At 32.1% G+C, this 15347-nt stretch overlaps 1 protein-coding gene across 1 annotated transcript; it reads right to left on the bottom strand.

Moving 5' to 3' along the window:
• Nucleotides 1-10564: 10564 nt before the first annotated feature.
• LOC100266982 (endo-1,4-beta-xylanase 5-like) lies at nt 10565-13833 on the bottom strand (the record flags this gene model as incomplete). Its single annotated transcript, XM_019218893.2, has 5 exons — nt 10565-11007; nt 11585-12370; nt 12439-12537; nt 13309-13472; nt 13596-13833. Coding segments are annotated over 5 exons (1650 nt in total), but the record flags the coding sequence as incomplete, so codon positions are not given.
• Between the last annotated feature and the right edge of the window lie 1514 nt (nt 13834-15347).

The raw sequence follows: 15347 nt of genomic DNA, 5'->3' as shown, positions 1-15347 counted from the left end.
TTTAGAATAATGACAATGGTTTTATTCCCTCCAATGTGGTGAATCCAAATGACTTCTCGTCATTCTCTAAACCTGAATTAGAAGAAATATTGGAAGACATCAGTTGGACTACACCAATCTGGTTTGGGTTGTGATGCCAGTAGCATGAAAACAGAAACTTTGGGAAGAGATGGTAGTGAAATTTCTTTATCCATAGTTGCTTTGAGTGAATTGAGTTTGCAAACAGTGACCACTGATGTCAGAACGTAGAATTCCATTTCAGCAATTTGCAGAAACATCCTCAGGCAACCCAAGTAATTCTGTCTCAAAAGTAGCCTAGACACTGATCCGGCTTGGCCACCTTGCCACACATCATACTCTTTTTAATGTTTCTTTTTCTTCTTTTTGTGATCTTATACATTTTAAATTTAGATTTCAAAACCATTTTCCGTCAAAATAACTCTAGTTTTTGTTAAGCTTCTTTAGGAGTTTCTAGGTTTAAAATCCATATTTTAACAAATCTTTTGCTGTCATTTTCCTTCCGGCATGCGTTTTCACTATTTTATTTGATTTTCAGCTACTTTAATGATTTTCTCGATTTTCAACAAGCATGAATAAACTTCATGATTCCAAATAATGGAATTCGTAGAATCAATTCATGCAAAATTAATTAGGGCTTTGGTGGGGGCCCGACATTCATGATGTTTTCCTCAATATTGTTTGTTTGATTGTGCTTCCTCTATGTGGATACATGAGATTGTTTTACACTTATTATCGAGCTAACCTTATTTCTCATTTTATCGCACAGCTTGCAGTCCAGGTATGCTCTCTACCATTACACTTTCCAAAATTTCATGAATATGCATGTCATTGCCCTTGTTTGGTATCATACTTGATTGTCTTGATATTTATTTGATTGTTTGATCATATTTGATGAAGATGCATGTTGTGTGATATATTCCTATACTAACCTTTGATGTTTTGTGATAGCGCTCAAGAAGTGATTCAGGTACGTACGCTAACTCTCCTTTATTGTGATTTGATCTTGTTTAGCATGCTATTTTTTGAAATCACCTATGTCTATCTAGGTACTCTCAATTAATCAATTAATTGCCCCATTTCCCCAATTTAGTCAATAAAGACCTTTTTAGGGCTTAGAGGGGTGCTACCTCCTAGAGGTACCTTCCTAATAAGTAACCTGATCCCCGGACCTAGACTTAGGTTTCCCAAATACATGCTTTTTCCAAAACTATTGAGTCACTTTTTAGGGTTTTTCTTTCTTGTTTTATTTTCCCTTTAAAATAAAAATAAAATAGGTGGCGACTCCAAATTTTTTCCAAAAATTATTTTTTCACAAATAAAAAGCGAGTCTCGCCAATCGAGTGGGGGCGCACGTGAAAAATGCGGGTCCACATTACCGTTGCCTCAACCAGATCTCGATCGGACCTCAACTGGGAAGAGATGAACCTCATCCTGGAAGAGGAGACTATTGGGAGAGAGAGAAGATTTTGGACATCCCTCGACCGGACCTCAATCGGACAAGGGCAACCGATCGACTGGTTCCCTAACCGGTTGAGCCAATTGGCCATAACCTCGATCAGTTGAGCCTTTTGGCCTCGAAAACCTATATTTTTCAATTCGTTTCTTTTCTAACACTTAAGTAAGGTCTTTAGGTGAATTATTATGCTAATTTTAAAACATTTTGCCTAAGGTATATTTGATAAAAACTCGGGTTTTAATGAAATTGAAAGTTTAAAGGATAAACCGAGTTTTCAAATATGCATGAAATGATATGAAAAACTTAAGTGTACCCATGCATTCATCTTACATTCGTTTCCTATGATCACAAGTCTCGATCTTGTATCCATTTGGTCATTTGATGAATTTTCGAGTTTATGCCTAAGATTCTTAACCATTAAACCAATTAGTCACTTAACCATGGTTTGTTATCATCAAAACTCGATTAGGAGAACCTTTGGGCTAATAGAATAGTTTAAGTGTTAAGTATCACTTAAGGATTTTCAAGTGTGGAGTATCACTTGAGGAGTTGTTCAAGAGTGATGTATCTGTTGAGGATTGTAAAAAGTGCTTAGAACTAAAAGTTCAAGAAGATTGATTGAAATCATAATCCAATTATATTGCTTGAAGGCTTGGTTTAGAAGCATTGAATTAGTGAAACCTCAAACTTGGAATTGAAGTTAGAGGAGAGTGAACGTAGGTTAAGTTGTGTTGAACCACTATAAAAATCTTATGTTTGCGTTCTCTCTTCTCAACTCTTTTATTTTAGATGCAATTGTCTTTATATTGTTTTTATTATATAAATTGCATAAAATTATTTTTTTTGCATTCATATAGTTTGAATTTGTAAAAAGATATCATCACCTTATTCACCCCCCACTCCTCTTTAAGGTGATTATCTTAGGTTTGATTAGCCTATTTTTCTAACATACATATTTCTAGGCATTCACACAAAAAAGGAAAACAAGTATGAATGCAAGTATTGAAACTTAGAAACCATATACTAGGAGCACATAAGTTTCTTGAAAACTTGAATTTTCTCCAAATTTTTTGAAATTGACAACAACCTAATAGTAAACAAAAAATTATCTATTTACGATGAAATTATCTAATAAAATGAAATCACATACATAATTTATGTGTGGTTGTTTTATATTTTGGATTCTTCTATTAATATATTTACATTAAGGCTTCTGCATGCATAACAATGACCTTATAGTATGTCATAAAGTTCTTCCCTTATCCGATTTGAGATATTATAATCACTCAATTGAGCTTGTCTTTGGAGAATAAGAAATGCAAATTTTCATTAACAACATCCCTGGGATAAATTAACTTTGTATTTCTCACGAGTTGATCCTTCTATCTACGGTGTGGAGTTGGCTATGTGAAAGTGAGAGAACCCAACTGGATATAAAATGTTGTAATTGTGGACATTGATGTCATTATGTTTTCAGAATGGAAACATGATAGTCCTTATGTTAGGGGACTATGAACTTTAAGGTGATCTATTTTTGGAAGTTAGGGTTTTTGGAACTCACTAATGGGAGCACTGAATGGAAAACTTTGTTTATTTTGCTTAAGTTCTATTCTTGGGCTGACAAGGTGATTTCCTTGGGCATCAATTGCTTGGATTCTCACATTCCTCATCAATTCTAGTCTCTGGAAGTTTATGTTTGTTTATGAGTAAACTATATCACTACTACAAAAAACCAAAACAAGGATGCTTATATCCTTGGCATTTTTTTAAAAACGTCATTATTTAGTTGGATATACACAAATGTTGGCGCTTGTTTACTATGGCGCTTTTATAAGCGTCATTGAGCTGAATAAGCTTAAAGACGTTGGGCCTATTTTTAAGTGTCATTGTGTACAAGCATCAATAGGAATCCTTGGCACTTCTCATAAGTGTCATGTACTTTTTAACACAATATTTAATATTTTTTATTCCCTTCATTGAATTCTTTGCACCCGCAAAAAGCATGTTTCACAACCCGATAAACCTTGGCCATTTTCTTACACATCATACTAGATATGAGTATAAAAGCCCTTAGAAGACCCAAACCCTTAGAGCATAAAAAACCCTAAGCCTTCACTCCTTTCGAAAACCCTAAGCCTTCACTCTCTATCAAAAACCGTAACCCTTGGAAGAGTACCATATTCACACCTCAACCTATATTTCTATTGACTTTTAGGGAATGGAATCTCATAGATTCGAATGGGAACAAATAAGAAATGAGGCAAAAGGCAATTTCGAGGTGATTCATCACATCATGAAACGACAACATGTAGTTGGTCCTAAACTAGAGCTATTTGGGGGCTTTCATTTTCAAGATCTTGCTCTCGTCTCCTTTGTGAAGCTACTAGAAGATGTGGAGGTTTTCATTTCAAGACCCATGCAAATCTGATTTGCATCTTGTGAAGAAGATTTATTTTGGGATTAATGTAGTAAAGATCAAACAACCAACTAAAGAGACGAGTCTATGGGTTGGAAGAAGAGGAAGTTTTATGGTAATGGCAGTTGCTAAAGGCAGCATAGACATCCTACAGTGAAAAGCAAAAAGTTTTTGCAAAAGTGAAAATTTTTTAATTAGAAAGATTTTAGAAATTGGGACTATGGATCGTGAATTCGTGACTTCCTAGGTTGGGCTATTTGGAAGGAGTTTTTACATTTTTGTGGAATCAAGTTGAAAATTTTCATATTTATTTAAATTGTGTTGTTTATAAATTATTTAGAATTCATAGGTTTTTAAAATTGTTCATAAATTTAATTGATATTTGGAATGGGTAAAATATTTTGAAACATGTCAATGATCAAATTCTGTGCAATGATGTTAGATTGTTTCAGTTGGGTTGCTCATATTGTGAGTGAACAGAGCATCAGAATCTCACTTAATAGCTGTTGCAAAGAGGGACTCAAAAAGGTATTTGTGAAACCAAGGTTTAGTTAATCTTGATTTTGATGATAACAAAACAAGGTTTAGAACTAATGATCATATTTCAAGTGTGATTAGGCAAGACGATTTCCAAAGTGGCAATCACAAAGAAAAATCAAGCCAAGGAGAAATCATGAAGAAGAAGACCACCTCAAAGAGAAGAGTTTTTCAAGACCCAAGCTTCATAAGATCTCTTTGTAAGGTTGTTGGTGCACTAGGACTTTCATGCATTTCATTCTTTATTTATGCACCAAAATCATCCAAGAGTAATATTGTTTTAAATATCTTTAGAATTGGATGATTTCATGTTTTCAACTAAAACCTTGTGTTAAATGATTTTCAAACTTGTGTTAAAAGGTTTTAAGTTGAAAAATGTTGGGTGTTGAGCCAAAAACTGGCTCAACCGGTTCAACCAGTTAAGGAACTGGTCGACCGGTTGTGCTCGTCCAATCGAGTACTGGTTGAGGAAGGCCAAAAAGTTTCTCTCTCTCCCAGTGGCTTTCTCTTCCCGTTCGAGTTAATTATCTTTCCTGTCGAGGTCCGATTGAGGCTAACGGTCACCTGCCAAGCATTTAATGCTAACGGCTAGTCAATCGGTTGAACCCCCAAACGGCTAGTTTGGTTTTTCTCTTAAATAAAAATGCTCCAATCTTCATTGTTTAAATATCTTAACCTTCCCAAATCTTTCTTGATTATATTTGAGCCTTGGAAGAGTATTTTTTAGTGCACCATTATTTCAAAACTTCCATATCTTTAGTGTACCATTCAATCCTAGTATTTCTTGTATCATTTGAGCTTAAAGTTCTTGTGCTAGGATTTTTGAGAGATCATTTTATTTGTAAACCTTTGAAATGAAGTTTCTCAAGTGTGAGGTATCACTTGAGGGATTGTTCAAGAGTGGGATATCTCTTGAGAAGTGTAAAGGGTGCTTGGAGCCAAAAGTCCAAGAGGGTGAATTGGAACCATAATCCAATTGTATTGCTTGAAGGCTTGGTTTGGAAGCCTTGAATTAGTGGAACCTCAAGCTCGGGATTGAAGCTAGAGGATAGTGGATGTAGGTCGGGTTACGCCGAACCATTATAAACTCTTGTGTTTGCATTCTCTCTTCCCTACTCTTTTAATTTATATGCAATTGTATTTATATTGCTTATTATATACTTGCATATAATTGTTTCTTCATTCACATAGTTTAAATTTGCGAAAAGAGACCATCACCCTATTCACCCCTCCCTCCCCTCTTTAGAGTGATTACCATAGGTTGGATTAGCCTAATATTCCTAACAGAATTGAATCAATTTGTTTATTTTTGAAATTTTGTTTTCTTTTATGCTGAGATTGTTTGGTGTCTATATTTGCAGGGTTTGTCTTTTGCTGCTCCAATTCCCACCCAATATAGAGATTGATGCCATGATAGAGAATGTATCAGATCAATAATTACCCATTTTTATTTACTTCATTAAATTTTTTATTCTTACTAATGTATTATGCCCCAATAGTGGAGTTGCCTTTAGAGATGTCTATGGTACATCCCCACAGATAAATTTAGATTTGTTGAGGGTGAGCTCAAAGAATTACACCAGGTAAGTTATAGTTTTTTGTCTGTGCTCTTGTTAACTTTTGAGATATTATTGATTCAAGTAACCTACGGTGCTTTGGTATACGTGTGATTGAAATTCTATCTCTAGAACAGGCCATTGCATACATACATGGGCAAAAATGATTATCATATTTTCCTTCATAGTGATCAAAGCAATTAGTTTGGTTGGTTTTTGTCAAGGAGTTTGGCACCATGTTGGAACTTTTATGACTTTTTTTTTTCTCATTGTTATGTTTGTGGCATGGTGATAATTTCATGATTTGGGAACTTAAGATATGAAATAGTGTTGATTTTAGACTATTATATTTTCTCTTTATTTAACAAATATAGGAATAATGAGGGATAGTTTGGGAACTTAAGGATGAAATAATGTTGATACTTGATTCTTATATTCTCTCTTTATTTAACAAATATAAGTATAATTAGGGAAAAACCTAGAACAAATGAAATTGAAAAGTACAAAATACATAGGAAACAAAAGAAGGATTAAGTGTTGAATTATGTTGAACAATTTAAGAATGTTCATTCTAATTTGGGATTTCTTCATTAAATTTTCAAAATCCATGAATAAATTTTTTACTTTTTATAAAATATTTATTGAGATAAGTGGAGCATTAATGGTTTTGATGTTTTGGATAGAAAACATAAATTTCAAGCTGGTTATCAATTTGTAAGTCTAAAATAACTGATCATTGAATTCACTACTTGCTGAATGTTTAAAAGAATTCTTCCATGTATCTTAAACAGATTGAAGTTAAGATGTTTTTGCTTGCTGGATGTTCAAACAATAGTGTCATGATGTAATTAGATAGCTTTATATAGTGCTAGATTCCTGGGTCTATTGTTTTTTTTTCATGATGTTCAATCTATTGAGAATGAATATTAAAAGAAGTTGCAATTAGAGTTATCAGCCTCAACATAAAAAATAAATGATCCAATCCAATTATTTTTGTCATGGGAATTTTTAAGGATTTTAATGTATTAAATGGTTAATTAAAAAGTTATAAGGTTTTAAATAAAATTTAAAACTAAAAAAAAATTAAATTTCAAAATTTCCAAAGAATTTGAAAAATATAGATAAACCTTTAAATTTTTTATTTTATTTTTTATTCTTTAATTTTTTTTAATTAACTTATCAAATATAGATTTGATTTTAGAGCTTCTTAAAGGTGTTAGTGCTAACTAAGACTGTTAACTTCTTACAGTTTTGGATCATATATGAATTATGTTATTAGCTTTGATAAATAATTAAGTTCCTAATTTTTTGTGATGAATAAAAAAGTTAATATTTTCTTTTCTTCTTGAAACACAACTCATTAAATGCCATAATTTTGTTAACTAACTTGCAGGGAAGCCCAATTCTAATACTTGGATTTTGTCTCCCTAAAGCTCTTCACCCTTTGGTTTTCGGTCTTTCTCCAGGTACACTACTAGAATTTTAATAGTTAACTGCTGGTTTGGATACATTTTCTATTTTCTTTTCTTTTTTTATTTGTTTTTTAAAAACAAGAATTAGTGCTAAGTTATGTATAAAATTTGTTGACATTCTTTTAATCATTCACAAATTTTAAAAATTTTAGCATTATTTTGATCCTATTTGATAGCAAAAATGATAATTATTTTCTTACAAATTCCTTTCATTATAAAGACAAAAACAGTGAGAAGTTTCGTTTTGTTTTTCCTTTTTTTAGTTCTTTTCTTTTCTAAAATGTAAAAATATTTAAATAATTTTTTTTATAAATGATAAGTCTAGAATTATTTTTTAAAAAAAAAATTGAAAAATGTATTATCAAAATATTATTATACTATTTTTATTTTTTTTTTACTTTTTCTTCCTCTAAAGAAAAAGGAGTTTTTCTTCTTTGTAGTGTGAAAAAGAAATATGAAATAATATGAAAACAAAAATTATATTATGATTGTGCCATTGCCTTAATATTGAGGTGATGGTATTCCATCATACCTTGATGTGGTATAATCTAGTGGATGCTTGAGGACATGCAAATATAGGATAGGAGGCAAACCCTTCACAACATTTACACTTGTGCCTCATAGAGCATGTCTTCTTCACCCCATATTTGTAAATGAGGACCATATCCAATGCCTTTACCATGGTTAGTATAAGGAGAAGTAATAAGCAAAAGTTTATTTGCTATACTAATAACAACTTACAATATCAATTAGTAATACATAAAATCAAAACAGTTGCTTGCTCATGGGTACTAATAAACCTTGGAAATGATGATGGATGAAGTTTAGGTTGGGAGTGCTAGATGGAAAATGTTGTCAACACGATTGCTTAATGTAAAAATAAAATCATTGTCATGTATATTATGAGCAATATTGATGCATGTATCATCATTGATTCCTTAGGTTCAATTGTTGCTCTTCCCTTGACTGCATTATTGAAAATGGGTTCTTGGCTCTTTCAACTAAAATTCAATGCCAAGGTGAGTCAATTTTTTCCACATTTCATTTGATATTGGTTCTAACTATTATATTTTTGTTAAACATTTGTAAAAAGTTATAATTTCAATTATACTTTTTGGTCATTGCATGTAAAATTTAGAAATTTTCTATCATTCCTATCTTTGTTACAGGTTGCAAAGGAAACTAGTTTGTTGAAAGAAGAGAAATCATTATATTAATGAAGGCATGATGCCAAAAACCACGAAGATTACATCGATCAATGAACTCATTAGGAGGTTAAATTAGGTTTTTGTAGATTATGGTTTATCTTAATCGTCAATGCATTCATGTTTGTTCTTTTATTGAAGGACTTAGAAATTGTTGTTGAAATATTTTGATATGATTAATAAATTTGGATGTAATTATTGTATATAAACTAGTTATATTAATTATTCGAACTAAGTTATTTTACATCCATATTTGAAGATATTTTAATTAGTAAAATTTGAATTTAGTTTATGACTTTTAATTGTTTTTTATTTAATTATACAGGAAATTTATTATTTTAATAAGAGAATATAAATATTATTTTAAATAGCAAGTGTTCAAAGATGATGCTTTTAGAAGTGTCATTGATAAAACTATTCAAAGATGACGTTCTTATAACTGTCAAAATTGGTAATTTTGTAAAAAATATTTCAATAAAAATTATTCAATTACGACACTTATACAAGTGTCATTGTTAATATTATTCAAAGATGACGCTTTTTTAAGTGTTGTTGAAAGGATTAATTAAAGATGATGCTTCTTAAAAATGTCATTGTTGGCTAATATATACAATGACAGGCCGGAAGATGACGCTTTAGAGAAACGCCATCTTTTCTCTTTCTTGACAGTTAAAAAACGTCATTGTTTCTCTTTTTTCTTGTAGTGTATATATCCATAGAAAATGGTTACAATGTATATTTAATATTAGATGTGGTATTTTTAAAACTATAAATAATTAATAGATCTAATTTGTTACAAGAAAATCTAAAAGAAAAATTTGAAAGTTGTTAGTAGATTGCCATTTGTTTTGAGTGAATGGTTCTAGTGAGGAGCTATCTACTCATTGTTGTGCCAAAAAAGATTCAATGTAAATATGTTAATGTAAAAATAATAATAATAATAATAATAATAATAATAATAATAATCTATACATATAGGTATATGGGATTTTAACATGGTATCATCTATGCTTATATTCATGGATGAGTGAAAACATTTTACTATGACTATAGATGATAGAAAACATATACAATTATTGAGTTTCTAAACATATCATGTATCTACACATCCTATTATATGTAAATCCTAAACCATGAACCCTTTTTTCTTCGGTGAGTGTCTCTCGCTCTTCCTCACATCTTTATCATTCATGTATAATCTTTACAAGCCTCTTTTCATCTTATGTCATTTTCCTCTCATGATTTATAATATTTATAAAGATCTTCCTACCAGCTTTCTTGTTTTATAAGAGTAATTATAGTCGTAGATCAAAAATTTTGAGACGCTTTCTCTAGTGATGTATTTTTACTTTGAAGAGGTCTACAACTGTTGGAACTCTTTCACGCAAACTAATTTACAGCCATAAAAGAAAATAGTCAATCTTTTTTGTTGCAAAACCTTATGAAGTGAATGAAATTTGGAACAACTCATTTTTAATTTCTCACAATCAGACTCTAGACCTCAAACTAGAGGATTAGCTATAGATGTATGGTAAGGACACCTAACCTATGGTATTCCAAATGGCTCAGGGTACTGCTTCTTCAAATGGGTATCTCATATATGATACAGTCCACTATTTTTTCAATCGTGATGCATCGAGGGATATGTAGTATAAGTTGGTGTGATCATATAATCAAGATTTATGACAAAAAATTTACCTCCAAGTAGAGCCCAGCAGGACCAGAATCATACATAGGGCAGCTTAATTTAAGCATTGGAAAACATGTATGAAATTTCAATTAACCAAGGTTTTTTAGTAGTTTTTATTTTGAAAAAAAAAAAATCAAAAACTATATATTTATTTAGATTATAAACCCAATTTTTATTTTTATTTTTTCAATGGAAGGCATACAAATTTTCATTCAAATTGCTTTATTTGATGAATGCCTTGAATTTATGTTTCCTTATTGAAACAGTAAAATAGGGCTTAATAATAAAAACTCAAGCGGAAACTTTAACAAGAAGCACTGCTGCTTCCTGAGAAGTGTCTGTGGATGGCACCTTAAAGCTATGAATCAGTGAGGACTTCGTCATCAAAGTTGGATGAGTGACTCTGACTTGATAATCTCCATGGAAAAGGGAAGAATCAAAGAAACCATCAGCATTGGTGACGCCTACCAAGCCCTCATGACTCCACTGCTTCAACAGCTTGTCCAAAACATCCCCTGGTGGCAAGTTCTTGAAATTCCCGTCTGTCAAACACATCCTGTAACAGCCCCTTGGACTCCATGTTCCAAATGTTACTATTCCATTCACGGCCGGGTGAGCGTGAGCCTCCTCTAGAATCTCCCCAAAGTGCCTTGCCTGCATGACACATAATTCACCGTAACGAAAATTAGGGTTATAATTTGGATGGGTTGGTAAAATTGATGGTTAACCAAGCTCGTCCCAAATTAATTAAAAAAGAAATCATCCTGAACTAATCCAAACCCGAGGTACTCAATTTAATCTCATTTCTCTAAACTCATATTAGTCATATTAGAATCATTAGATTCAAGTTGGTTAGGGTCATAAGGTTCCATAGTTTAAACTACATCTATAAATTTTTTCTAAAAGCTTTTTTCTCAAGATAGCAACAAGTAAAAATAAGTTTATATATCTTTAAAAAGTGCATGATATAATATAATTTGATATTTTTTAATTTTTTAAAAAATGAATATTATTAATATAAGATAAATACATTAATAAATATAGTAAAAAAAATATTAAATTGAATTAGGTTAGGCTTGAATTATCCGAACTTTGGCTCGAGTTACCCAAATCTTGACCCGAGAATTCAAATTACTCACATTGAAAAAACTTAACCCAAACTGAACTTAACCTGTCCAAATTGCTAGTTGTGTGTCGCTAAAACCCCCAAAGAATTGTACTAAATTTTTACCTGATCGGGCATGGTGCTCACGTCCAGCTCCGTAATCCAAACGGGTACTTTAGCCTCAGCAAGAGTATCAATTGCAGCTCTCACATAAGGAAGGTTGGGAGCAGCTTCGAAATGACCCTCGAGCCCAATTCCCAATGATAGCTTTCCACCCGAAAAAGATCGGATCTCTTTCAGCTTTTCAAGGTACCTTCGGGGTTTCACTGAGGCATCATCAATCCGCTCTAGGGTATTATAATCATTCAAGAACAAGACGGGCTCCGGATCAAGTTGGTGAGTTTTCTGGAAAACAGCTGCCGAATAATTGGCCCCAAGCCTGTCCTCAAAGAACGTAAAATGCAAATTCTCATTCACGACGTCCCATGCAATAAATTGGCCTCTGTATCGATTCACAACCGAGTTTATCCTTCTGTCAGCGGCTGATCGGAGTTGGGTAGGTGAAAGGGAGGGAACCCACTTAGGCTGCATAACGGGATCGTCCCACAAAATATTGTGGCCGCGGACATTAATGCCATTTTTCTTGCAGAACTGGAGCATGGCGTCAGGGAAGGAGTAGTTCTCCTTTCCAGGGGACCTTTCGTTGCTGTACCACTTGAGTTGGTTTCCGAAAGTTGCGACTGTGAATCTTTTGGTGAACCAATTCTGGTAGACAGTGTTGTTGATGACGAATTCGTTGATGACAGCACCGATTGGAAAATTAGCTTTATTTTGCTTAAGTGCCATTGTTGCTCCTGTTATGGGGTTTCCTTTGACATCAATTGCTTGGAGTCTCACATTTCTCTTTCGCGTCTGCAGCAAAGATAATGTTTTCTCATGAGCCAACTTAATTATGCTGGTATGAAACTAATTACTTTTACCTTCTCTACGCTTTGATGTTGATGAGACTTCCACTGCTCTTGAGTGAATGGTTGTAATGAGATGCTATCCACCCATATCTCTACTGATGTATTTTTGCTCTGAACAGTTGATCAACTCTTAAAAGTTAGTTTTGAGCCAACATTCAAATCAATTAATGCAAGTACGGATGCAACCAACTCAACCCTGTATCTGAGCAATCAATTTTAATACTTGAATTGAGTTTATATTAAGTATTTTCAACTTGAACTCCGATTGGATTGGTCGAAATCATGATATAGACCAAGTCAAATAACATAACTTGAACCTATTTTATATTTTTATAATATTTATATTATATTATCCTATATAATAATGTTTATTTTCTAAAAAAAAATTTAAATAAAAATATGAAATTATAATTGTATCATATACTTTTTTTAATATTTAAAAAATATATAAATTTATTTATTTTACCTTATCTTAAAATTTGGTATTATTTACTATTTAAATTTTGGTACAAACATGCTGAAAAAGGTTTTAAAGAAATATTGTGGATGAATTTTGGATCATACGAATTCAACTTGAATTTAGATAAATAGAGTCAAATTGGGTTTAAAAATTGGGTAGACATGAGCTCAGATTGGTTGTTTCTTAATTTAAATTGAGATTAAGTCATCAACCCAACCCAACTCGCACAAGTTTCAGCCCTAAAAGGAGTAAAAGAATCTAAATATATAGAAAATTGTTGTAAATATTACAAATATTATCCTTTTTGAATGCTCAACTTAGTTCTTCAACATCATTGGAGGGACTGGGAATCAAAAGCAAGTAGTGTATATAAATTAGTCCCAGCATACAGTTTTCCAAGTATGTGACCAATAGTTGATTACCTCAAAATAGAGCTGAGCAGGGCCAGAAGCATCCACAGTGAGTCCACCCTTAAGCATGGACCAACACCCCGACTCAGCAACAACTGCCCCAGCGTATTTCAACCCGGCATTTGTTTTCAAAACAGCTGCCACCGGAGCACTTCCGCTGCTCACTTGAATCCAAGCTGCAGTAACATAAACGATACAATTGAATTATTATTGTAGAAAATTTGAGAAAAAATTTGTTGATGTGTGATTAATTACTATATATGCACACAAGAAACCTTGGGGAAGAGAGAGATATATACCAGAGAAGGTGTAGAGCTTGTCCTTCTGCAAGTGAAGCTTCTGCGAAGAACTATCATATGGCTGGTTTCTGCTGTGAGCCACAATGAAGTTGTTGCCCCCCGATACCCTTTCTTCTATCTTTGCTTCTCCAAAAGCCGACCATCCTTCCAACCCATCATCCAACTCTGGGTTTAAAACTATTCCTCCTCCATACTGAGCTTTGTGAGGCTTCTCCAAACACTGAAAATCGTTTCCATAAATAATTTAGAAATTAAAGATGATGACATTATATAACTCTTGAACTACCAATCAAATTCAGCAAGGAAATTAACTTGCCTCCAAACTGGCTGTGTAATCATAGTTCAAGGCTTCAGCTGCAAATCCTGCTATATATTTAGTAAATAGAGACAATACTTTATTATTATTATTATTATTATTATTATTATCATCGACTATATTCTTAATGACATATACATATATTATATGATGGTCCCACCCATAAAATTTGGATGCTATTAAATTATCCAAGTGAAAGGGTTTCTTGGATGTGCACATTCGTAATGTCTATTACTAACAATAGAACCCATCTTCCTTAGAACAACACCCGCAGACAACAATTATGCTACCTCCATAAATAAAACAACTTCATTAAATAACCTTCAAGAGTTTTCCCGATCATGTAGATGTTGTCAACTCAAAGCTCAAAAGGGTCTCATGGTTTTACAACGCATCTACATAATTAAAAAAGGAATCCATACTTACATAGTATCGACTTTTTCCTTTATCGATCGATATAGGATATCATAAGAATCCATAGAAAATGAGTTTTATGACCTAAAACTACCTACTTAATAACATCACAATTCTATGTAAGAATATTTGCTCATTAAGTATATTCTTTATCTTACAAATATTTACCAAAACACAAACCTGCATAAAGAAGAGAACACAGCACCAGCAACAGCAACACAAGCAGACTATTATTCTCTCCAACCTTCACCATAGGCTTAATTTCTTATGTAATCCTGAGACACATTTTAACAAAGTAAATCATAAAAGAAAAAAAAACCTCCATATGTTAGGACTAAGAGCTCTAAAGTTTATACCTGATGGGGCACACTAAAAAACAATGGAATGAGAAGCTACAGTATGATCTCCTTGAACAATTCTACACATGTATTGAGAAACCCTAGTTGCACAATTTGGAGCCGATAAGAGATTCCTGAAATTAGTCTAAAAATGATAATCATATGTTAACCCATTTCATGACATTAAATATGTGACAGTGAAGTGTTTTCTATAAATAATATCTGACAAATATAAATAGGTTTGCTTGGTTTAAGGATAAGATTGTATGAACATGTGGATGCTGAAATTGGTATATGCATTTATTTTTTATAGCCAAATAAACTTTTTATGTGATCATTATTTAAATTGAAATTTATTATAGTAACTTTAAATATCAAATTATTTAATATTTGAAAATTTATTTTTATTATTAATTTTTAATAATAAATAATTATATGTATTATATTAGAGTAAGTCTTTTAATACAAAATTTAAAAATTTAAAAATCCCATTTAATGTATTAATATTAGTTACTTTTGCATTGGCGAATTAAGTAAACAGGAGTGGGCTCAAGGAAATTGATTTTATTATTCTAGAAGTATGAAACTTTATGAATTATTTTTTACCATATTTAATGAAATATTCTGTAGTAGATTTGAAAGTTTTCCATATATATTCATCATTAAAATAAAGTAAGTTGAGAT

The sequence above is a fragment of the Vitis vinifera genome, chromosome 3 (assembly GCF_030704535.1).
Source record: "Vitis vinifera cultivar Pinot Noir 40024 chromosome 3, ASM3070453v1".
In the NCBI taxonomy this organism is placed as follows: domain Eukaryota; kingdom Viridiplantae; phylum Streptophyta; class Magnoliopsida; order Vitales; family Vitaceae; genus Vitis; species Vitis vinifera.
Note: the sequence above shows the minus strand (reverse complement) of the source record. Positions and strands in the feature narration are given on the sequence as shown.